Below are 20,082 nucleotides of genomic sequence, written 5' to 3' on the forward strand. Positions count from 1 at the left end.
CCTGCTGTACCTCCTGACAAACTGTTTGCCAGCATGTCCTCCTGCTTAGGAAGCGCATCATGGAAAGCATCCCAAAGATAAGTGCATACAATGCAGCACAGAACCATGTCTTTCTACTTCTTGGTAGTGTTCAGTGATGTTAGCCTTTGAGACCTTGTCTTAAGGCAGATTTCAAAATACAAAAACTCCATGCTCAAAGACGCTTATAAATCTCTCTAAGTACAATTCATGGGTAAAAATAGGCTTTTAAAAATATCCGAATACATGCTAAAGATTGGAAAGGGAATGTACAAGAAAATCAGAAATCTTTGCCTATGTTGCAAAAGCAAAGGTAGATAACAATTTCTTAATTAAATTTATCTTGTTTTCTTCCTGGCATGACTTTAGCTTGGTGTCATGACTTAAATAAATAATGACAATAAACCTTTCCTGCTTTGACTTCAGATTTTCTTGTTTTATTTGTGAACTTTCCAGATCTTTAGCTTAAAAAGATGACAGTGCTGCTAACAAGTAAAATGAATACTGCAATGTGCTGTTGTTCTTTTTACTTCATCTGAGTGGGAAGATAATGCTCTAATTAAAATCTGTTATTTTGGTGTTACAGATCACACGTACCTAGTTCTCTTATAGTCATATCTGCTTTCATATTAATCTCATGGGATCCAACTGTGTTGCTCGTAAGGGAAATGATGGGAAACTTGTATGTAGCAGAACTGCAAAATAAGGCATACCTATACTTAAATGTTGCACCACTGCAACAAAGCAGCCTTAAAATTTCACTTTGAGAGTTACGACACAGACATACGTCAATCAGATAAGCTTCATCTGTAAGTTATTGAAGAGATAATTACTTAGTAATCAATCAAGCCATAGCTCACTAGTGCTTCTCATCTATGTCAGCACTATAATATTACAAGTAGCTCAGACTAGGAATGAAAATCACTAAAATGCAACCGTAGCAGGCTAACTGGCAGCATAAAAGATCTTTAATAAACTCATGTCTGGATGCTCAGTGCACTCCTTTTGTAAACTTATCATGCAAAAAATCTCAAGCATAGGCAAACCTACTCCTAGCTAACACATTTTCCATACTCCCACACAGCTGATGGGTGGTTTAATGCTCCCAGTCCAGAGACAGGCAGCAATTTAAGCCTGATGCTCAGCTAAAAGCACCCATAACCTGCCCAACCAGACATCCCACTCCTTTTATCGATTCCCCTCAGAGATGCCAGGCTTTTTGGTGATCCTCATGCTCAGCATCCTTGGAGGAGGCCAGAAGCGGAAGGGTCCACATGGGAGGGAGGGGAACAAGGGCAGGAGCTCCACCAGCAGAACTTCATGTGTCAAAGCAGAGTCCCAGCGTGTGATTAGGTGTGCTCATCTCTAACTTTGCCAGAGGGCTGGGTGGCAGAGAGGTAGTGTTCCCATCTCGGGTGGCTTTGTGGCTCCCAGAGGAGCAGGGCTGGGCGCAGCTATTCTGGGCATCAATCACGTGGTCTGGGGAGCATTTTAATAAACACAGACCAGCAACAGAGCCAACAGCTTCTCCTTAAAATAGAGAGAGCTATTTGGGAGTGCAACACGGCAAGGAAGCAACCTGTGCAGGCGAGGAGAGGAGACCCTGTGTACACAGTGAAAATGTCCGACAAAACCCCCTTCGAAACGGATATGCTGACCCTCACGCGATTTGTTATGGAAAAGGGGCGCCGAGTGAAAGGAGCTACGGGGGAGCTGACGCAGCTGCTCAACTCCATGCTGACGGCCATAAAGGCCATTTCCTCCGCAGTCAGGAAGGCAGGCCTTGCCCACATGTGAGTCCCTCTTAGAAATACGGGGAGGAAGACGAGGAGGCGCAGGGAGAGGAGAATTGCACAGGGATTCATTAGTACATTGCAAGGGTCTTCTTTAAGCCAAGTGACTGTAGGCATGAAGGCAGAGCATGGAATATCAAGAATGGGAAATGGGAGATCTCCTCTTCTGGAGGAAGTTTTGGTATGGGGCTCAAGCAATTTATACTAATTGCTGTGTATAGTATTTTAGTCATCAGGCTGGAGTCAGAACTTCAATGCACTACTATTTATCTCGTTATCCCTTGTAAATGTTGATATTGGTATATTTATAAATCTTTTGTGAATTTGTGAAGTATCCCATTGTCATATTTTCTCCTACCATGAAAGTGTAGTGCCTGAACTGTGCAGACCAGGGCCTGCCTTGTCTCGGGAAGTCCAGATCCCTGATGGTAGTATATGAGTCATAGTATAAAGCAGCAGCCCTGCAAGAAATGCCATATGCATTCCCGAGTATATTCTCCCCTCCTCCCCCAAGTACTGTCGGGGCTACAGGTGGGAAGACTAAAAAGGCCTTATATGAAAAGCAAACACAGCAATTTGACATCTAGCATTTTGGATAAGGCAGTCAAAGAATTGGCCCAGCAAAACCTGGAATGAGTTGAACTAGTAGGCTCAACTTCACGCAACCAGCTGTATAAGACGTCAATGCAAATGTTTTAATAGTAGTCTACTGGGAGCAGCTTAGAGAACTAGGAATCACTAATAAAACTCTTTATTTAAGATATGTCTTTTTTTTGTATATGTATTGAAATAATATGCTTGTGTATATGCATTTGTATATGTATATGAATATATATAAAAATACACTTTTTTACAAACACATGCACACATATAAGGATATAGTGACTATATCTATGTACTGAAGACAATTCATTCTTCTTTTAGCTATGGAAACACCAAAATGTATGGCACCTGTCCTTGGTCAATGGTCTCAATGATCAAGTTAAATCAGCACTATCACTTGTATTACTCAGTTGTGGAGCAAAATGTGTAGTGAGAATGTGAGATTTGATCATGTTAAAAAAATGAAACAAAACAAATTAAAAACATCAAAAACAGCGGTATAGCCAGAGATTGCGTCCTGAAGCTCATATATCTTAACTATTAAATTATATTTCCTCTTCATAGCACTATAAGCTGAAGCTGCACAGGTCTGTCTTCCAGAGGAAAAGGTACTTCCTTCCCATTTCAATCTTCCAGTATACAATATCTGAATTATGTAATAAATGACGTACTACTGCATTTGCTAAAAGTGGAATGGCCATCTGGACAACATGACCCTTGGCTACAAGTTCAGTGAAAGAAAGGTCTCTGCTTTATAAATAAAAGTTTTGAGTGATGACCAAGAAATATCCAAACTGCATTAATACACAAATAAGGCCTTTGCACCATTCAAATTACTGTAGCTAACCAGGATCTTTTAGAAAACCCTGTGGCAAGACTTTCAGTGCTGGTGAGTGGCTTCCATCTGCCAGCATGTGTGTCTTTATATTCCTGCAAACAGGAGCTCCAATCTTATCTTTTGGGAAAAAAGAAGAAGAAGAAAAAAAAAAAGCACACCATCTATACCTACCATAGGAAGGAGGGACAAGCATTTAGGAATGAACAGAATCAGTGTCCACTTCATCCTCTGTAAATTCGTACAGCTTGAATTTGCACACTCAACAGATTAGAAAAAAAAAAAAAAAAAAAAATAAAAAGGAAAAAAAAAAAAAAAAAAAAAAAAAAAAAAAAAAAAAAAAAAAAAAAAAAAAAAAAAAAAAAAAAAAAGCTAGAGCTCTAAACTTGCCAGTTCCTCCAAATGCAAGAATGTGAGGTGATTTTTAACTATTTATGATATCAACATGCATTTTTAATAAATTTGCCATTAAAAAGTAAAGGAGAGCTTTTTCAAAACTAAAAGTTTGGCTTGGAAATCTATCTGGGAATGCATTGCCTGGTGAATGGATGCTTAGTGCTCCCTGAAAATCCAGTTCCTTTCATAGGTCTCAGGCTTGATGTGCCAAAATGGAACTACTCAAAACAATAGGTACTCCTGGAAAGTTCAGCAATTTTGAGTGAGAAAAAAGATCTTACCCCTTCCTTCTCAAAGAGCATTATAGAAATGAAGTAGTTGTTCTCTCCATTTTTTTCCAGTAATGAATTATCATAAGTATATATTCCCTATTTTCTTCTTTAAACTTCCAAGAGGACTGAAACACACACCTCAAAACTGAAGTTTCTGAACTGCAAAATATCAGCAATATATGTATTACTGTGTAAATATATAAAACTGTATTATTAAATGGAAGAATCAGCCCAACACAGTGTAGTGCCACATCACAGAACCAGCAGATCTTGATCTTGAGGTACATTTCAGAATCAAGAATTATTCAGAGGTGTCTTGAGATCCTGATTTTCAGGCAGTTGAGGACTTACAGGGCATGGATCAAAGGACTATCATGAAGTATTGAACAGACCCAGCTCCATGGCAGGAAATGACCAACCTCTGCTATGACCCTTTCTCCTTTCTCAGAGGTGCTGCTGGTGGGACCTCCCTCCCCACAGCTGACAGCAGTAACATGTGGGGCTACCAGGGAATGCTGGACCCCTGATCCTGGGAAGAGGTTGGGAAGGAGGTTCCAGCTGGACCAGAAGGACTATGGTAGAGTCCAGAAATGATGCCACTGTTTTGCTTTTTTGTATGCCCAGTTTTATTTTCTAAGAGTGACTGTCATCTTCTAATGAACTTCTAATGAAGGTTAGAGCTGTGGAAGGATAAGCAAGAAGGACCCATCCTCACTTCCTTTTTTATTATTTTTATTTTTTTTTAATTTTAATTTTAATTTTAATTTTAATTTTTACTTTTTTTTTCCTTCATAAAATCTTTAATAGATCTCCTCATTGCTTCGGGTTTCTTCTTAATGTTTTTGCTGCTTCTCTCCAGGTTTGGCATTGCCGGCACTGTGAACGTGACCGGTGACGAGGTGAAGAAGCTGGACGTGTTATCCAACTCGCTGGTGATCAACATGCTGCAGTCTTCCTACAGCACCTGCGTCCTGGTCACGGAGGAGAACGAGGAGGCCATCATCACCCCCAAGGACAAGCGGGTGTGTGGGGCCTCTGCCCCGGGGGTTCTGCTCAGGGGGCAGCAGGTGGCACTGTCGCCTCAGGGATGTCACCTGGGCCTGGCCCACGCAGCAGATTTGCGTGATTATTTCATGGCTTTCATGATTAACTGCGGTGACCGCTCGAGCTCAGGCACTAAAGGAGCTGCTGGTGGGGAGGCAGAGATTACTGTTAAACTTCTGTGGAGGGGCGGAGGAATAATAGTTGTGGAACTTGTAATCAGACCCAGATCCCAGGCTTAAGAGTACTATTACATTCCCCGGCCATTACTGTAGCTGTCTGGGGTTACGTCATTATTCAGGCAGGATGAAGCAGGATAATGGTCAGACGGAATACGGATGTAAGTTGTCTGCCCAGAGGAAACACGTGCCGGACACGGCGGAGCTGCCCAGAGGGGATCCTGCTGCCTGGAGGCGCTGCTTGCACCATCCACCCGGCCTTGCCGCAAGACATCCTCCTTACCCTAATACCTCATGTTATAGTCACATCCTTTGGTTCAGGATAAAATGTAAGAAAACCCATCTACTAAAGCAAGCCAGAATGGGTCCTCTTGTTTTTAAGCTGTTTCTTGGCTTGCTTGGAGCCATTGGACAGGCTGCTCCTCTCCATTGCAGAGATTCATGCAGTGTCCGAGCCCTCTCCTACTCCGGTGGCCATCCCAGTTGGGCTGGAAGTGCAGCCTTCCCAGAGGAGCTCCATTAAGCTCACTTGGGAAGCTGAGGGCAGGTATTTACCCAATGGAGTCCACTCAGTGAAGGGAAATAACACTTCAGGTCAACGTATCACTGAATGCTTCCCTCACTGCTTATGTTTCAGGGCAAATACGTGGTTTGCTTTGATCCCCTGGATGGCTCGTCCAATATAGACTGTTTGGCACCGATAGGAACCATATTTGCTATCTACAAAAAGGTAAGAGGATGAACATGCACCACAATTCCTGTGGTGGAAACAAAATATCCCAGGTCTGTTAGCTCGCCTGGTTTCATTACTAGGCTCTTAACCTTGGGGCTCAGCAGGGCTTGTGAGGGAGCACAGGAGACAGCCTTTGTGCTCCAGAGGTTCCTGGATTCCTTGAAAGTGGACACGCAGTGCTGTGAAATTGCTGACACTTCCTTGCTTGAAGTACATGGGCACCTCAGTAGCCCTTCTTGCCTTTGGACAGCCAGTCAGCTACCTGGGTCCCATTTTATGTGGTACTGGAGAGCAGAGGGATGTTGTGGCACAGAGCCAAACCTGCCAGTGAGACCTGGAGCTCCGGTTTCCACCAGGGCTACTCAGTACATTGTGGGCCTGCCCCACGCAGGACTGAGGCTGAAGCTCACTGCCCAGGGCACGTTACTGCTGCGGCCTCCCCACGCACACTTGCACGCAAGGTGAGGAAGGCGGCCACCTCAGGATGGGAGAAGTTGTCACTAGAGCTACCCAAGCCAGCAGGCCCCGCTGCTTTGCAGCCAATTAACAATTGTTAATAGTTAAGAGTGGCGCCAAGTCTTGTGATTTGACTGCTAATCTCCCGGCAGTTAGTGTTTTCCCTCAAGCTGGTGTTCGCAGTCATATGACTGTGGGAGACCCTCTTTTTTTAAGTAACTTTTATAGCCCTTGTGACTGCAAATAAAGGCCTTTATGGCTGCATCTCAAAGGCAGAGGATATACTTTCAAGGCCCTCTCTCATCTTTTAACCCATCACTTCCAAGCCAAGCATTTGAAGTAAGTGATTTTCCAGTTATCAAAGACGAGAACAGGTCTGCTAGAAACCAGGCATAGCAAAGGCTCAAGCTGAAGCAGGATGACAGCATAAACCCAGCAGCTGCCCACAGTATTAATTTTTAGCATAAGTCCCTGTTAGGGGGTCACTCAGGCAGGTCAGTTCTCTGCAAGACACGGTCTGCTATAGCTCTGCTGTTCTAATATACATTAATATATTAAAATACATTATTGTAAACATTGCTTCTTAAGGTGCTGTTTTTCACAAGGGTGAACACGCTTCAATTCTTAAAGAAATATTGACATTGCTTAGTGCAAATTCTTCATACCCAAATGAAAACAGTGCCACTAAGGTGAAGGAAGTTTTTTTAATTATAAGGTTAACTTAAGATTTTAATAAAAAGCATAATCCAAGTGAAAGTCTGTGAATGGAATGTTGCTTCTATCTTTACAGAGGAATTGGATAACTCCAAAGTATTAATTAATATGCCTTTCTTTCACATACAATATTTCATACCAAAACTATTTAATTCTAACCTCAAATCCTTTAAAATAAACAAATAACAGCAGGAGTTTTAATAATTCTTGCTGTAGGATAGTGTGAAAGAAAGGAAAGTTACATATTTCATCCTAGTGGATGAAAATTCTTTGTGAAAGAAAATACAAGTTTATTTCATGGTATTTAAAATGCAAAACCATCATTTTGGAAAAGCTAGTACAAATCTAATTCCAAAGGATCATTCTAAGCACCCATCTGATATTTGGTAGCTTCAAATACGTGGATGTTCACCTGGCTGACTTTCTCACCATGTCAGTGCCTTCAGTTTTATTCTCAAAGGCACCCGTTCCATAACTGAAATACTGGCTTCATTTTAGGATGAAGAAAGTCAACCTTTTCTATGAAGGTCTGTGTAGATGAGGCAAAGATATGACTTAATAGGCATGTTGTTGAAGGACTTACTTACAGTTGGACTCAATGATCTTTAATGTCTTTTCAAACTATAATGATCTTATGATTCTGTGGTTCTATCTGTGACTTCAAACATTAATATGGTTCTCTATTGCTGCTCCTGATCTCTAGCCAAGACCACCACCAGCCTCAGCTATCATCACTGCCTGGCAGAAGACCCCTTTATCAGTTTCTTAGGAGAGCCATCAGGAAATAAATACCATCCTAGATTTATTTCATCTTCCACCTGCTTTTTTCCTCCTAAAGGCTGGGAAGGATTATTACAAAGGCCATGGCTCTGTTTAGCAGGGCTAGGAAGGAGATCTGCTGATGCTGGTGCACAGCAGCTCCTCAGCACCTCAGCAGTCACTGGTTGGTGGGATGCTCCCAGTTGATGGAGTCTCAGGCTGCTGGGGATAATGTTCTTTTGTTTAGTTGGTTTTTTTTTTTAGTTTGTTTTNTTTTTTTTTTTTTTTTTTTTTTTTTTTTTTTGTTCTGGGTTCTTCTGCATTCTTCAGCCTGCTGAGCTGAATCTACAAGTCACCATTCACACTCCATACATTATGACGGCTGCTTTGTTTTATTTCTTTATTTTTAACTTTACTGAGATCCCCAGATGTGTTTTCTTCTTCCCTCCCATCACTGTCATAAAGAATATCATGTTTTTCCCTCAGAGGAGGGGTAACGTGAAATACTTGATGTGGACAGACACCTGGAAAACAAGATCTTCTAGAGCTCCTCCCACTACTAAGTCCCATGTGTGATGTAGGCAAATTATGTGTGCAAAAAAAAAAAAAAAAAAAAACAGACAACAGAGGTATCACCTGAGAGTACCAAACTCCATTGACCTTATTATTTCATCTGCTTTCCAGGCACAAAGTGCTAAAGCAACTTTGTCAAAGCTTGAACCTTCACAGGACCTTCACAGGACCCGCACAGTCCATATATTTCAAAGACTGGCATAAGGAGATTTCACTACCTCCATCTCATGGCCAACATGTAACAGAAAGGAAATTCCATCTGTATATCAAAAAGAAGTGAAAATATTCAGCAGCTATCTGATTCTGCTGCTCAGTCTCATTCTCTGATTTGTTTTGATTGCACAGCATTTGGCAGGACATAACTACTGCAGAGCTAACAGTGAAATAACAGCTGATCTTTAGCTCTTTTCACACTTCAACAAACTCTGCAAAATTTTTTTTGAGGTTGGACTTTTTACCTTCCATTTGGAAGCTGGGAAACAGATGCAGCTAAGAACTGAAAACCAAGTGAATTCTGGCCAAATGTGTATCTTTCAGGGGAGAAGTTCATTTGTTTTTTCAGAATAGTCAACTAGTCTATGGTTTCTCAGCCATATAAATATATAGAGAAAAAACATTTAAGTGATAGAACTGAAAATCTTATAATCTCAGAAGAATTTGCTTTAAAACAACACCAGATGTAACCTGCAGAAATAACATATACTGTACAAAAACACAATGTCCCATAAAACAATCCTCTACTGTATGCATACACAATTAAAACAGCATTAGTTTTAATTAGGAAAATATATGAAGTGATATAAAAATGAAATATGCTTGCAATTAGTTTTGTGAATATGTGCTTAATTCTACATTTAATATTGCAACTCAGAGTCTATTATAGACAATGTTGCTTTCAGTGTTGAGCTGCTTTCCTCTAGGAGCTACCATATGATGATAGGCCTGATTCCCCCAACACCCCTTGCCTTTCACCTTGCCAGAGCCTGCCTGGCACCCCCTGGGACCTTTTTGTCCCCAGGGTATTGCAGAGTATTTATCAAGTTGTTTCAGTGTTTTAATCTTGCTGTGGAAAAAAATCCAGGCAAAATGTTCTTGACTTTTAAAATAATTTATCCGATCTTAATCAAATATTTGATTTCCTACACAAAACATCTTCTAATGATTTTGGTTTGGTTTCAGATTAGATGCTTTGGGATAGACCTGAGATTTCTACCCAGCTGTAACTCAATCTAATGAAACCCATGCATCACCTGGAAATTATCTGAGCTCGAAACAATGAAATGTAAACCTGGTATATTGGAACACGAACCGATGAGCTTCTCGTATTAATTCCTAATAAATCATCATCAGAAAATGTGCAGAAAATCCACAACTGACAAAATTTTTAGATTAATAAATAGGCATTAATATCAAGCATTCTCTACTCATTCTGTAGTTTAAGGAAATAAAATGAAAAAAAAATTTAAACGAATTGTCCAGGAAGTAAAGGCTGCAATTCATATTCCCAAGCACTCTAGGTTCTTCTTCTTCATCTAAACAGCAAGCTTCTGTTGTGGCTGAGGCACACCTGAGACCTCGCTGGAAATAGCTATGTATTAATATATAAGGTGTGCTGAAGAAGCTATTCTTCTTCAGTGACAACCAGAGTATCAAATGGAAATGAGTGATAGAAATCAATACCACATCAAAAAAATTAAGTAAAATGATATGCAAAAATTAATATATGAACTTAAATATGCATAGCTACACACACATGTACGTTATATAGGCAGATGCATAAGCTATATATGTGTGCACATTTATTACACTTGAGTTACCAGCAAAGACCAATGCACAATTTTTATTCCACCACGTTGCATCATCTACCCTTTCACTCTGCTACTGGACGCAATCTGTCTGAAAGACATGAAATGTTGGTTACTGTGTTCTCCCTCACAGTTATCTCTATAAAGGACGCCAGCAAGACAGCTCATGCTTAAATTTACAGAAGAAAATGATACTTCTTTTCTGTCTCAGATTTCTTTTGATGCTCTTGAGTTAATATGCTAAATGATGATGCTAAGGTATCAGCATTGCTGCATGTATCATATTGAACGCACAACTTGTATAAGATATACTCCCACTGTCTTGTCCCAGCGTGCACACACATTTGTACCAAGCTTGTCCTGAACTAGTGGGAACCACAGCTGCAGTGTTGATTTCAAAGGCCTAGACTGATATAATAAAGAATTCTTCTCAAATATCTATTATTGAAAAGTACTTTTTCCTCAGGAATCAAATGAGGAGCCCTCTGAGAAAGACGCTTTGCAGCCCGGCCGCAATATTGTCGCTGCGGGATATGCGCTGTACGGCAGTGCTACCCTGGTGGCCCTCTCCACGGGGCAAGGAGTGGACTGCTTCATGCTCGATCCGGTACAGTCTCGGTGTTAATAACATGGGTACCATCTTGGTGTTAAGGACATTACTGTTCCCCTTGAGAAATTACCTACTGGACCTACTCATTTTTGCTGTTGCTTGTCTCTGAATTTGAAAGAGTCTGCGCTGTTCTTCTCTCACTCATGTCTCGTAGCAAATAATCTGCATCTAAAAAGCACTCAATGATACCAGTGCATGCTAGTTGCAATACTCCTTTTGTTGTTGTTGTTTTTTGTTTTTCAGTGAACAAGAATACTTCACAATCCGATCATTCCAAGCAAACTGCTGGTTTGCACATGGAAACACTTAAGAAACCATAACATCTGCAAAAGCAGAATTCAAACTAACAGAGATGTGTTGCCCCTCAGAATCCAGCCCAGTAGCCCCAAATTGACCAAACATGATGAGACTGCTCCTATGAGAGACTAGCATTAGATTTAGGCAATAATACAGAAATCCTGTTTAAACAAAGGATGGATTGTTTTCAAAACTCCGTCTTCCATTTTATCAATACCCTGAGTAAAGAGGTTGTTCTCTCAGAGAAGAAATTTCAGACTCTGGACAGACACTTCAGTGGGGGAGTCAGTCGCTTTAGTCACTTTTAGATATAATAAGCAAAGGAAGAAACGTTCAAAAATCACAAGACAGTAAAATGTGTTAATTTGTAACCTTGTGATTTGTGGATACCAAGAGAACGGGATTCATGATCCATCAACTTTTGAGGTTAACTGCTCTTCATTCAACATGCTAACAATTATAGTTAAGCTACTTTTTGTTTATACTACCTGCATGGCAAGTTTTCTGTGATTTTTGATCTGTTTGAAATACTGTGAAGTTATATACAAAACTACTGCTGAAAAGACCATGCTAGTGTTTCTGCAATCTCTAGAGTGGCAGCTGCTATAGAAAATGAACAAAATGAGCTGGTGCTTGCTCATAACTCGTCTCTGCCGTTCTCCTGTAGGCTCTTGGGGAATTTATTTTGGTGGATAAAGATGTCAAAATCAAGAAGAAAGGGAAGATCTACAGTCTCAACGAAGGTTATGCCAAGTATTTTGATCCTGCAATGACAGAATATTTACACAAGAAGAAATTCCCTGAGGTAAGGAAATAGTTGCTCTGTACCCAATTCACCGTGCACATTTCATAACAGTTCCGACTGAAGGGAGCTGAATTCAGACCCCGTAACTCTTTGATATCATCTGCTTCATTTTGGCTCCCTAACTGTTGTGTTAACTTCCAGTGCTCTGACATGTTTTACAGCTTAGAATTTGGTAAATAAATTCATAGCTCATAGCTAATTCATAACTAAATTCACTGCCATGCAGAGGACGATTTTCTGTATGCGAAGATCGAAGCTTTTCCACAAACCTCTGAAACTGTGCCAGCATAATGCACATATTTGAATATGCAATGTGGTGGTGTGTGCAGCTGTGCATTTGGGGCTAGATCCCATTTACTGTTCAGAAAGTATCTGCAGAGATCTTGGAAAAATAACCTTCCTCTCCCTCTACACTTACACATCAGTATAGGCCTGGCACTGTCTAGGGAACACAAAAAAACCCCAAAGATTGATAAAAGTAGGTGGGAGGTAAATTTTTCCATTTATGTTGTTGAGACCCTTTGTTGAGACCCTTTGTTGAGATAAGGCTGAAAATTCTGTATGTCTGATGAATATCCCCAAGGGGATGTGCAGCTCTGTACCGCCCCTGTTCAATGCTACAAGGACATACACAAGCTTTCAGGAAGCTCTCTGTAAAGTGTGACTGCGTGTGACCAGTTAGGCATAGGACAACATGGTGAAATCTAATGCCTCATGACTGAATTTAGCCAGGAAGATGTTTTTAATCTTCATCCTACTTGGGGGAAAAAAAAAAAAAAAAAAAAAAAAAAAAGCATAAGATTATTTTAAAGCTATTTTTAAGTCTTCTTACATAGGATGCATATAAAAGCTGATGCATCTCAGAGAAAACTTCAGGGTGCTGCATAGGACAATGAATAAGAATTTAAGCCATATTTCTGGGAAAAGCTCTTTCTGAGCTGTAAATCTGATTTTAATGAGAGCAGCAAAACTGACACCTTGGTAAAGGCCCTCATGCATGGGCTGTTTCTATAGAGCTTGTTACCTCATGGCATTTTACATCTCTTCAAGGAATTGCCCTGAAACTCCGGAGGAGCCCCAGCCAAGCTGACCTGGAAGCTCCCAGTTTCCAAGCACAGCTTTCCTGCTTCCTGAAAACTAATCCAGCTGGGAAACAGGTTTGGGCTTCTCCTGGTGTCCATAGTGCACTGAAATATTCCATAGTATGGATTGGAGTGTTTTTGCAAAACACACATATGGTGGTTTTTTTAAAAAATAACTAAACAAACAACACCAGGCAAACAGGAAAAGGTTAAACAGAGATTTCCAAAACTTAGGGGAAGGACTGGAGAGATAGCAAAGTGTCATAGCAGGCTCTGCAAGGACAGCTCTGTCATGTGATCCACTAAATCGTTAGCTCAGGACATACAGGAAGAACCTCATTCGTAAACACTGCTTAATCTGAAGTTTCTGCTTTGTTTGGGGAAAAGTATTGTTATGCGGATTCTTCTAGTCAGCAGAAGATGTTTTTCGCATTTCAAAGCAAGCAGCACGCTGGCACACTGACAAGCCAGGGCCAAGCCAGCACTTATTTCAGTTATTTGTTACTTTCTGATGCATTTTTTCCTTCCTTAGTCCTACCACGATTTCCCCTGTCTCCTAGTTCTTGGTCAGCATGCTGTTCAGATGACTCTCCTAGCTTTGAGACAGGAAAACAAAAAGTAAAAATAGAAAAGAAAGTGTGATGATGCCTGTAACATATTCTTTTTTCCTGTATCACCCCTTGCCATCTATTGATAGTGTCCTAAATCAGATATTTTGGGTCACAAAGCCACATTCACCCTCAAAATTTCTTGTGGAGCACGAACCACCTAAGACTTCAAACTTGAATTAAAAATGCTAGAAAGAGGACACTTCTGCAGATGAGCTATAAGCCTATTACCATTGCCATGTGGATCACAGTGGAAACTGCTTCTCCAGGTTCATCCATTTCTTATGTAAAGATAGTCCAGAGTAAAACTACTTTTTTTTTAAGCAACGCAGAACCACCTGGTGCTTCACCAGCTTGAAGAACATGCTGCTGTTTGCAGGGTTCTCTGTCTCGCCACCTGCCTTCTCCAGCATGGTCTCTATAATAGGCCCTGGTGATGCAAAAACTGTATCTGCACAAAATTTCCTCTAAGCCCTCTCAAAGTGACTTTTTATTCCAGTAACACATTCAGGGATCCAGCTGGAGCTGGTTCATTCATGGTAGAAAAAACAGGTGTAATATGGGTACCTTCATACTTTGCTGTTCCACATCATTTTGACTTTATTTTCTATGGCCACAAGAGAAACAGGTTCTCATGGCAGCACATTATTTGAGTGCTGTGCAGGGGAGACACCCTGGTTAAGGACATGATGGACCTTTTTTTAGCAATGCTGTGGGAAGAGCACGTGGACACACAGCAGGAAGCCTTCTGCTGCCAACACAGCTGTGCCCAAGTGACATGCAAAAGCTGAGAAAAGCACTTTGCTGGTGTCACTGTAGCTGTGCACGCTGAGGGTGAGATGCAGAGAGTTGCTGTTGTAGTCTCTAGAAAGGGATTTTTCCCCTATGTTCCTAGTCATCATACAATGCAAGAAACAGCTGGTCCTGCTCTTCTCTGGAGGAATAGAGCTGTGACCAAGGAGCAGAAGAGGTGACAAAGAGGCTCTCATCATATCACAAAGGAAAAAAAAAAGGAATAATAACAAAAACATCACAGGACCTTTACAATATGAGTCAGTTTCATTCCTTTAGGTCAAGCGAAGAAAACTTTATTCAAATAATATGGATACTGCCCAAGGGAACATTAAGGCTCTCTAGCTCTTTCATTATCATCAGCTGAATCGGTGCTAAGTGCTTACTGGGCAAACACAGTTTGGCATTAGGGAGAACTGGAGATGAATTTATCTAGGATTCACATGGCCTGTTATTTTGCTTGAGAAGAAAGCCTGGGGAAGATGCCAGCAAACATGCAACACCTATTAACTTTCTCATCTGTAAGAAAAACATACAAGTGGCTATACCGGAGAAGCAAGAAGTCTCTAAAGGGGCCAAAGTAGAGGGACTATTTATTCCTTCTATGCAAGTAGCTGGACACTAAGGCAAGTGAAAAAATTGATTTCAGTCAGACTTCAGGTGATCATTACCCGAACGGAGCACTTTCTGCTGTGTATTTTTCTCAGAACAGGCTCAGCACTCTGCTGAGCAGGTGAATTTCTATTAAGATAAGACAAAGCTAAAATTTGCTACAGCCTTTCACTGAGTTGACACCTGAGTACACATAAGCTGTATACATGACCTGCACACAAATATTAAGCCCAGCATATTCCAAATGCATTTAACTGGTACATGGGGAGCACAGACGGGTAGTTTTACACCTAATTTGATAAGGTCATAAATGCAATCCTTATAAACTCATAGCATGGCGTACTGATTATCAATATTCAAGTGTAAAAAACTTTTCTGAAGATTTACTTCATCACCTTCTTCAGAAAGCATAAAAGAGAGCTCTTCTTTCAAGAGTATTTTAAAAGAAGTAATTTTCTATAATAATCATATTCTTCCCTGGAAATTTTCTTTTCTAATACTCCAAAATTCTGTCTAATCTCTCTTTAAGGTTTTTTTCTAACCTCAGATTACACAGTTGCAAGGTCACAGGTGCAAATAGCTGTGAGATGGAGGAATTATCATTTGATGTCTGAATATGTGGTTATCTGAGGGTAAGCCATGAGATTTAGAGAATCAAATACTTGAATGTTCACCTGTGTCTGAAAAAAAATATGATCAACAGCCAGGTTTAAACAAGGCAAAAAAAAAATGCCCCAAGTAATGTCTTATCCATCAAGGCTTTTTACTGTTTTCTGCTGGTTTTTCAACAGTTCTAATCTGTACTAGAAAAAGAAAAAAGAAAAGCTTAGGTAATAGCACAAGGGCTGCTGAACAAGGATTACACAGGCCGAACACTTCTCTATTTCAATTTTACTAGCAGCTGTAACAAATATCACAAGTCTCGTATTAAGTGGTTTTCTCAGGACTCAAGTTCCTACAGCGGAGTATTTCATCATATTGTGTGGTTACATGAGAATCTGTTCCAGTTTCAAAAGAGAGAAGATATCAAAGCATCATTGCATAGAGTAGTTAGAAAAAGTGACTTCAAAACAGAAGGACTTCTGTCTTTATCTACTTCTCCCCCTCTAATCTGCATTTTTCCCAACTAACCTCATTCTTGTTGTTGAGGCCTTAATTTGTGATGCCCTTATTTTCTGAAATGACGTTGCTGCACAAGTTCTCTCTATGTATTTCTTCAAAACTAGTATCAGCACAAGGCCAGGTTTGCAGAGAGCAGCAAGACTTGTTACTAGACCACTGATCCAGATAAGGACAAAAAAAAAAAAGCATGCAGAAACCCTTTCAAAACTTTTAGCATTGCACTAGAAAAATATGTGAATTATACTTGTACATGAAGCTCCAGCCTTTGGGAAAGGTTGAGATTCCTCGTTTGTGTCACTGAAGAGGGACTGAAAGATATCAAAAGACCCAAAACACTTTTTGAAAACTATCTTTTAAAGAGCTTTTCTTCACTTCTTCTTCACAGGTTTATTATGTATTTACTCTTCATAGAAGTCCCTCATGTGATGTTTTTATCCTGTTGGAGTTTACTTGGTGCATACTATTTATATTTGTTCAAATCACCATGCTGACTTTCTGTATTTCCCACCTTGCCATTTTTATCTTTAGTAACCCTGAGACTGATATGAATGTTTTCCTGACTGCTCTCCCTGAAATGACATCTCTTGCAAAAATATTAATTTTTAAGCTGAAAGTGAGAAAAAATACCTTCACAAAGAGATTCCTATCTCCCAAGCTGGGTTCCCAGCTGAATGTTCTGACCAGTTTCACAACTTGGCAGGTAAGCTAGAAGGAAAACAGCCACAGTTCTACGGGAACTGTCTGGACTTGCAGCAAAGACGACATTTCTCCCCTCGTTCCATGACCTCGGAGCCAGCAAAGGAGCAGCAGTCAGCTGGATACTTTACTCCAGTCATTGGAAGAAGCTTTTTCATGCAGCGATTTCAGACCCTGATTATTCCTAGACTAGGGATTGTTGTGCCATATTGTTGTGCACTAAAGTGCTCAGTTTTAGGCTGGTTTGGGCATTTACAGTTTCCCATAAGCAGCAGTTGATTTAAGCAGCTTTGGTATCTGGTTTATAGCAAAATGACATTTTGTTATACCAGCCACCCAGTCTGGTAGATATAAAGCTTTCCTTTATGTTTTTCAGGATGGCAGTTCCCCATATGGTGCCAGGTACGTCGGCTCCATGGTGGCTGATGTTCACCGTACATTGATGTACGGTGGGATCTTCCTGTACCCAGCAAATCAGAAGAGTCCTAAAGGAAAGGTAAGTTATCTGACTTCTATAGTGAACTTAGCTGACCTAATACCCCTGCTTTCCCAGCAAATTTATATAGACAGATCATTTTATATCCCTGTAGAGTATGATGAGTATGAGTTTTCATGAGTATGATGGTCAGCAATCCAATTTCAATAACTTTGAAGACAGGAGATTTTATGCATTTTTATCCTGCATACTGACCACAGTCAAACTCAGGTTTTCTCCTGGAGTATCAGGAGAAATATATTTTCAGGAGAGTACTAGCACTTAATGTTGCTAAACTTCTAAATGAAAATGTTTCAAAAGAAAAGAGATCTGGTTGCACTGGTGAATCTGAAGATCATACTTTGGAAGCAACTGACTCACTTTATTACAAATTGCCCATGCTGTATTGACTCTAACACCTTCTTCTATATGGTCAATACCATACCTGAAAACTTCTCTCTTCAAGTTAAACTCTCTTTGGAAATCTACATTAAATCATTGTCAAAAACAACCAGTGAAAACCAGCAATGGCGAACTAAAGTTCAAATATCTATATATAAATAATCAAGAAATCAAGATTTCTACATGCATTAACCTACATTGGCTATTAGGTGTGCATTGAAGTTTTATAAGGGAGAGAAATGAAACAAACACCCACCATCATTATAAATAAAATCTCCTTTTCCTTCTCAGAGGCCAGGTAGGGATGAAGAAAATGTATTTGATCTCTCAAAAGACTCAAGTGGATACGCTGTTTTTTTAAGAAACTCACAAGAATCCTGCCAGGAGCAAAGAGGACCATGCTGTGTTGTGAGGCTGGTTCAAAAGCAGGAACAGCTGCTTTCTACTATTTACAGGAAAACATATGGAGTGGTTAATGGCTTTCTGAAGCAAAGCATCAGGACCCAGTTCCCATATTGCATTGTCTGCAGCATATAGGAGTGTTGTATTGATATAGTTCCACACATACTTGTTTTTGGAAGGATAATAATTTGTAGTTGACTCCGGGTCATTCCCTGAAAGACAGTCTACATGCTTAGATAGTCTCAGGTAGGAACCAAGAGAAATCAAAACATATCAAATTTGACACAAAAGTTTTAGAGCAAATGTAAACATTTGCATGTAATCTCTAGGCTGTAGACTGTTTCACATAAATTAAAGGCAGCATAAAATGATAGTCAATTATTTTCCTTTACTGTGCACATGCAATGCAGAACTGGCTAAGCTATACAGGGTCTTGTCAAAATGCAGATGGCAAGTAATATTTTTAAACAGTTCTCCCATCTCTGTCCAACCCATCTGCTTATCCTGCTATACAGTTACTCTTTCTGCCATTCTTCCTTTTCCCTCAGAAAACTTTCTGGCTGTGGCACCAATAAAGAAAGAATTTTCATAATTTGTATTAGTATTATCCTGCATCAACCCCTCATAAAATGCAAGAAAAACATTCAACTAAAACAAAGTCTGTTAAAAATCAGCCAGTTTTCCTCTGCACCCGTTCAAACTTACAAGCTTTTGGTATATGCAAAATTTATGTCATGTGTTTTGGTAAATGAACAGATGCCAGGGTCTGAGTGCCTTTGTACTCAAAGTGAAAATTTGCTTTTGGTAAATACGGTAGTTACTTCTGAATCCCGAGCTGCTGTCTGCATGAGTGCAGGCCACTAGAGCCTACTCACATTTCTGAAAAGCTGCAATCCCAACCTGAAATTTGAGACGGGGAGCATCGGATTTCAAACGCCAAAAAATCCTGACCAAACGCAATGCAACTACCCCAAGCTTGAAGGGAACAGTTAAAGCCTGTGAACGAGAGGAGGCTTTGGCTTTTGTTTCCCATATCACTTCTGTTCCTGGCTGCACTGGATCACTGGGGACTGCGGCCCCAGCAGCTACTCCTACATTCCTGGCCCGGCGCTGCTGCCCTGAGGCCGCACACCAATGTGCCAGATTGCAAACCAGGGTGCTGGTGCGGGTGTATGCGGCCAGCGTGCTGCTGTCCCCATAAAACGACGGGTGAGAGGAGGTGGGGGAGGAGGGGAAGGTGAATAAAGTAGGTGTTCGACTCGAATCTTGCCAAAAAACGCAAAAGTAAGGTTAGTTTCTGTTAGGCTCTTTGGTGCTATTTCCCCAAATGCAGTCACCTCTTTCCTCTTTCCTTCCAGCTCCGTCTCCTCTACGAGTGCAACCCCATCGCCTTCATCGTGGAGCAGGCAGGTGGTATGGCCACCACAGGCACCCAGGCTGTGCTGGATGTGAAACCCGAGGCTATTCACCAGAGGGTCCCTCTTATTCTCGGTTCTCCCGAGGACGTGCAGGAATACCTTGCCTGTGTACAGAAACACCAGAAGAGCAGCTAAAGGCCCTTCCACACCAGACCTTGCTCACCTCTTCACTGGAGAAACAGTGTGGCTCAAGGGGGTGGACGCTAGCGCTTTAACATCCTTTTCTCCATGAAAATACCTTTTGATGAGAACGTGAGAAATAGTGAGAATGGCTGGGAAAAAAATAAAAAAGAAAAAACTTAATTTCTCATTGTAAACAAATGCAAAAATTATTTAACTGTGGTTTCTGCAAGGTGAATGTAGCACCAATGACAATAGCTGCTTCCTTTGGCAATAACAAAATGAGTGGATTGTGTCAGTCCCCCAGCTGATCTAGAGCCAGACATCTGACGCTGCAGTTGCTGGAGCTGTCTGAGGGTGAAAATTTTTACACCAGTGTTCATAGCACCATTATCTGGATTTGCTGCCAGAGGTTTTATTGCAGATGCTTTCACTCTTCTCAAGGCCAAAAAGATAAGAGGTCC

At 40.7% G+C, this 20,082-nt stretch overlaps 1 protein-coding gene across 1 annotated transcript; it reads left to right on the forward strand.

Annotated features, from left to right (window-relative positions):
- Window positions 1-1,638: 1,638 nt before the first annotated feature.
- On the forward strand, window positions 1,639-19,806 carry LOC112946425 (fructose-1,6-bisphosphatase isozyme 2). The gene is made up of 7 exons (XM_026038250.1): window positions 1,639-1,811; window positions 4,777-4,939; window positions 5,775-5,867; window positions 10,644-10,784; window positions 11,752-11,889; window positions 17,178-17,297; window positions 19,439-19,806. Exons 1-7 carry the CDS (start codon window positions 1,639-1,641, stop codon window positions 19,631-19,633), a joined length of 1,023 nt encoding a protein of 340 aa, XP_025894035.1. The 3' UTR covers window positions 19,634-19,806.
- The last annotated feature ends 276 nt before the right edge of the window (window positions 19,807-20,082 follow it).

Source organism: Nothoprocta perdicaria, unplaced genomic scaffold (genome assembly GCF_003342845.1).
Source record: "Nothoprocta perdicaria isolate Ctin4 unplaced genomic scaffold, notPer1 scaffold_205, whole genome shotgun sequence".
Classification (NCBI taxonomy): domain Eukaryota; kingdom Metazoa; phylum Chordata; class Aves; order Tinamiformes; family Tinamidae; genus Nothoprocta; species Nothoprocta perdicaria.

Coding starts and splice junctions, on each gene's coding strand:
- LOC112946425 (XM_026038250.1), top strand. CDS start 1,639: ATGTCCGACAAAACCCCCTTCGAAACGGATATGCTGACCCTCACGCGA. Junction 1,812..4,776: donor AAGGCAGGCCTTGCCCACAT/GTGAGTCCCTCT, acceptor GCTTCTCTCCAG/GTTTGGCATTGCCGGCACTG. Junction 10,785..11,751: donor ACTGCTTCATGCTCGATCCG/GTACAGTCTCGG, acceptor GTTCTCCTGTAG/GCTCTTGGGGAATTTATTTT.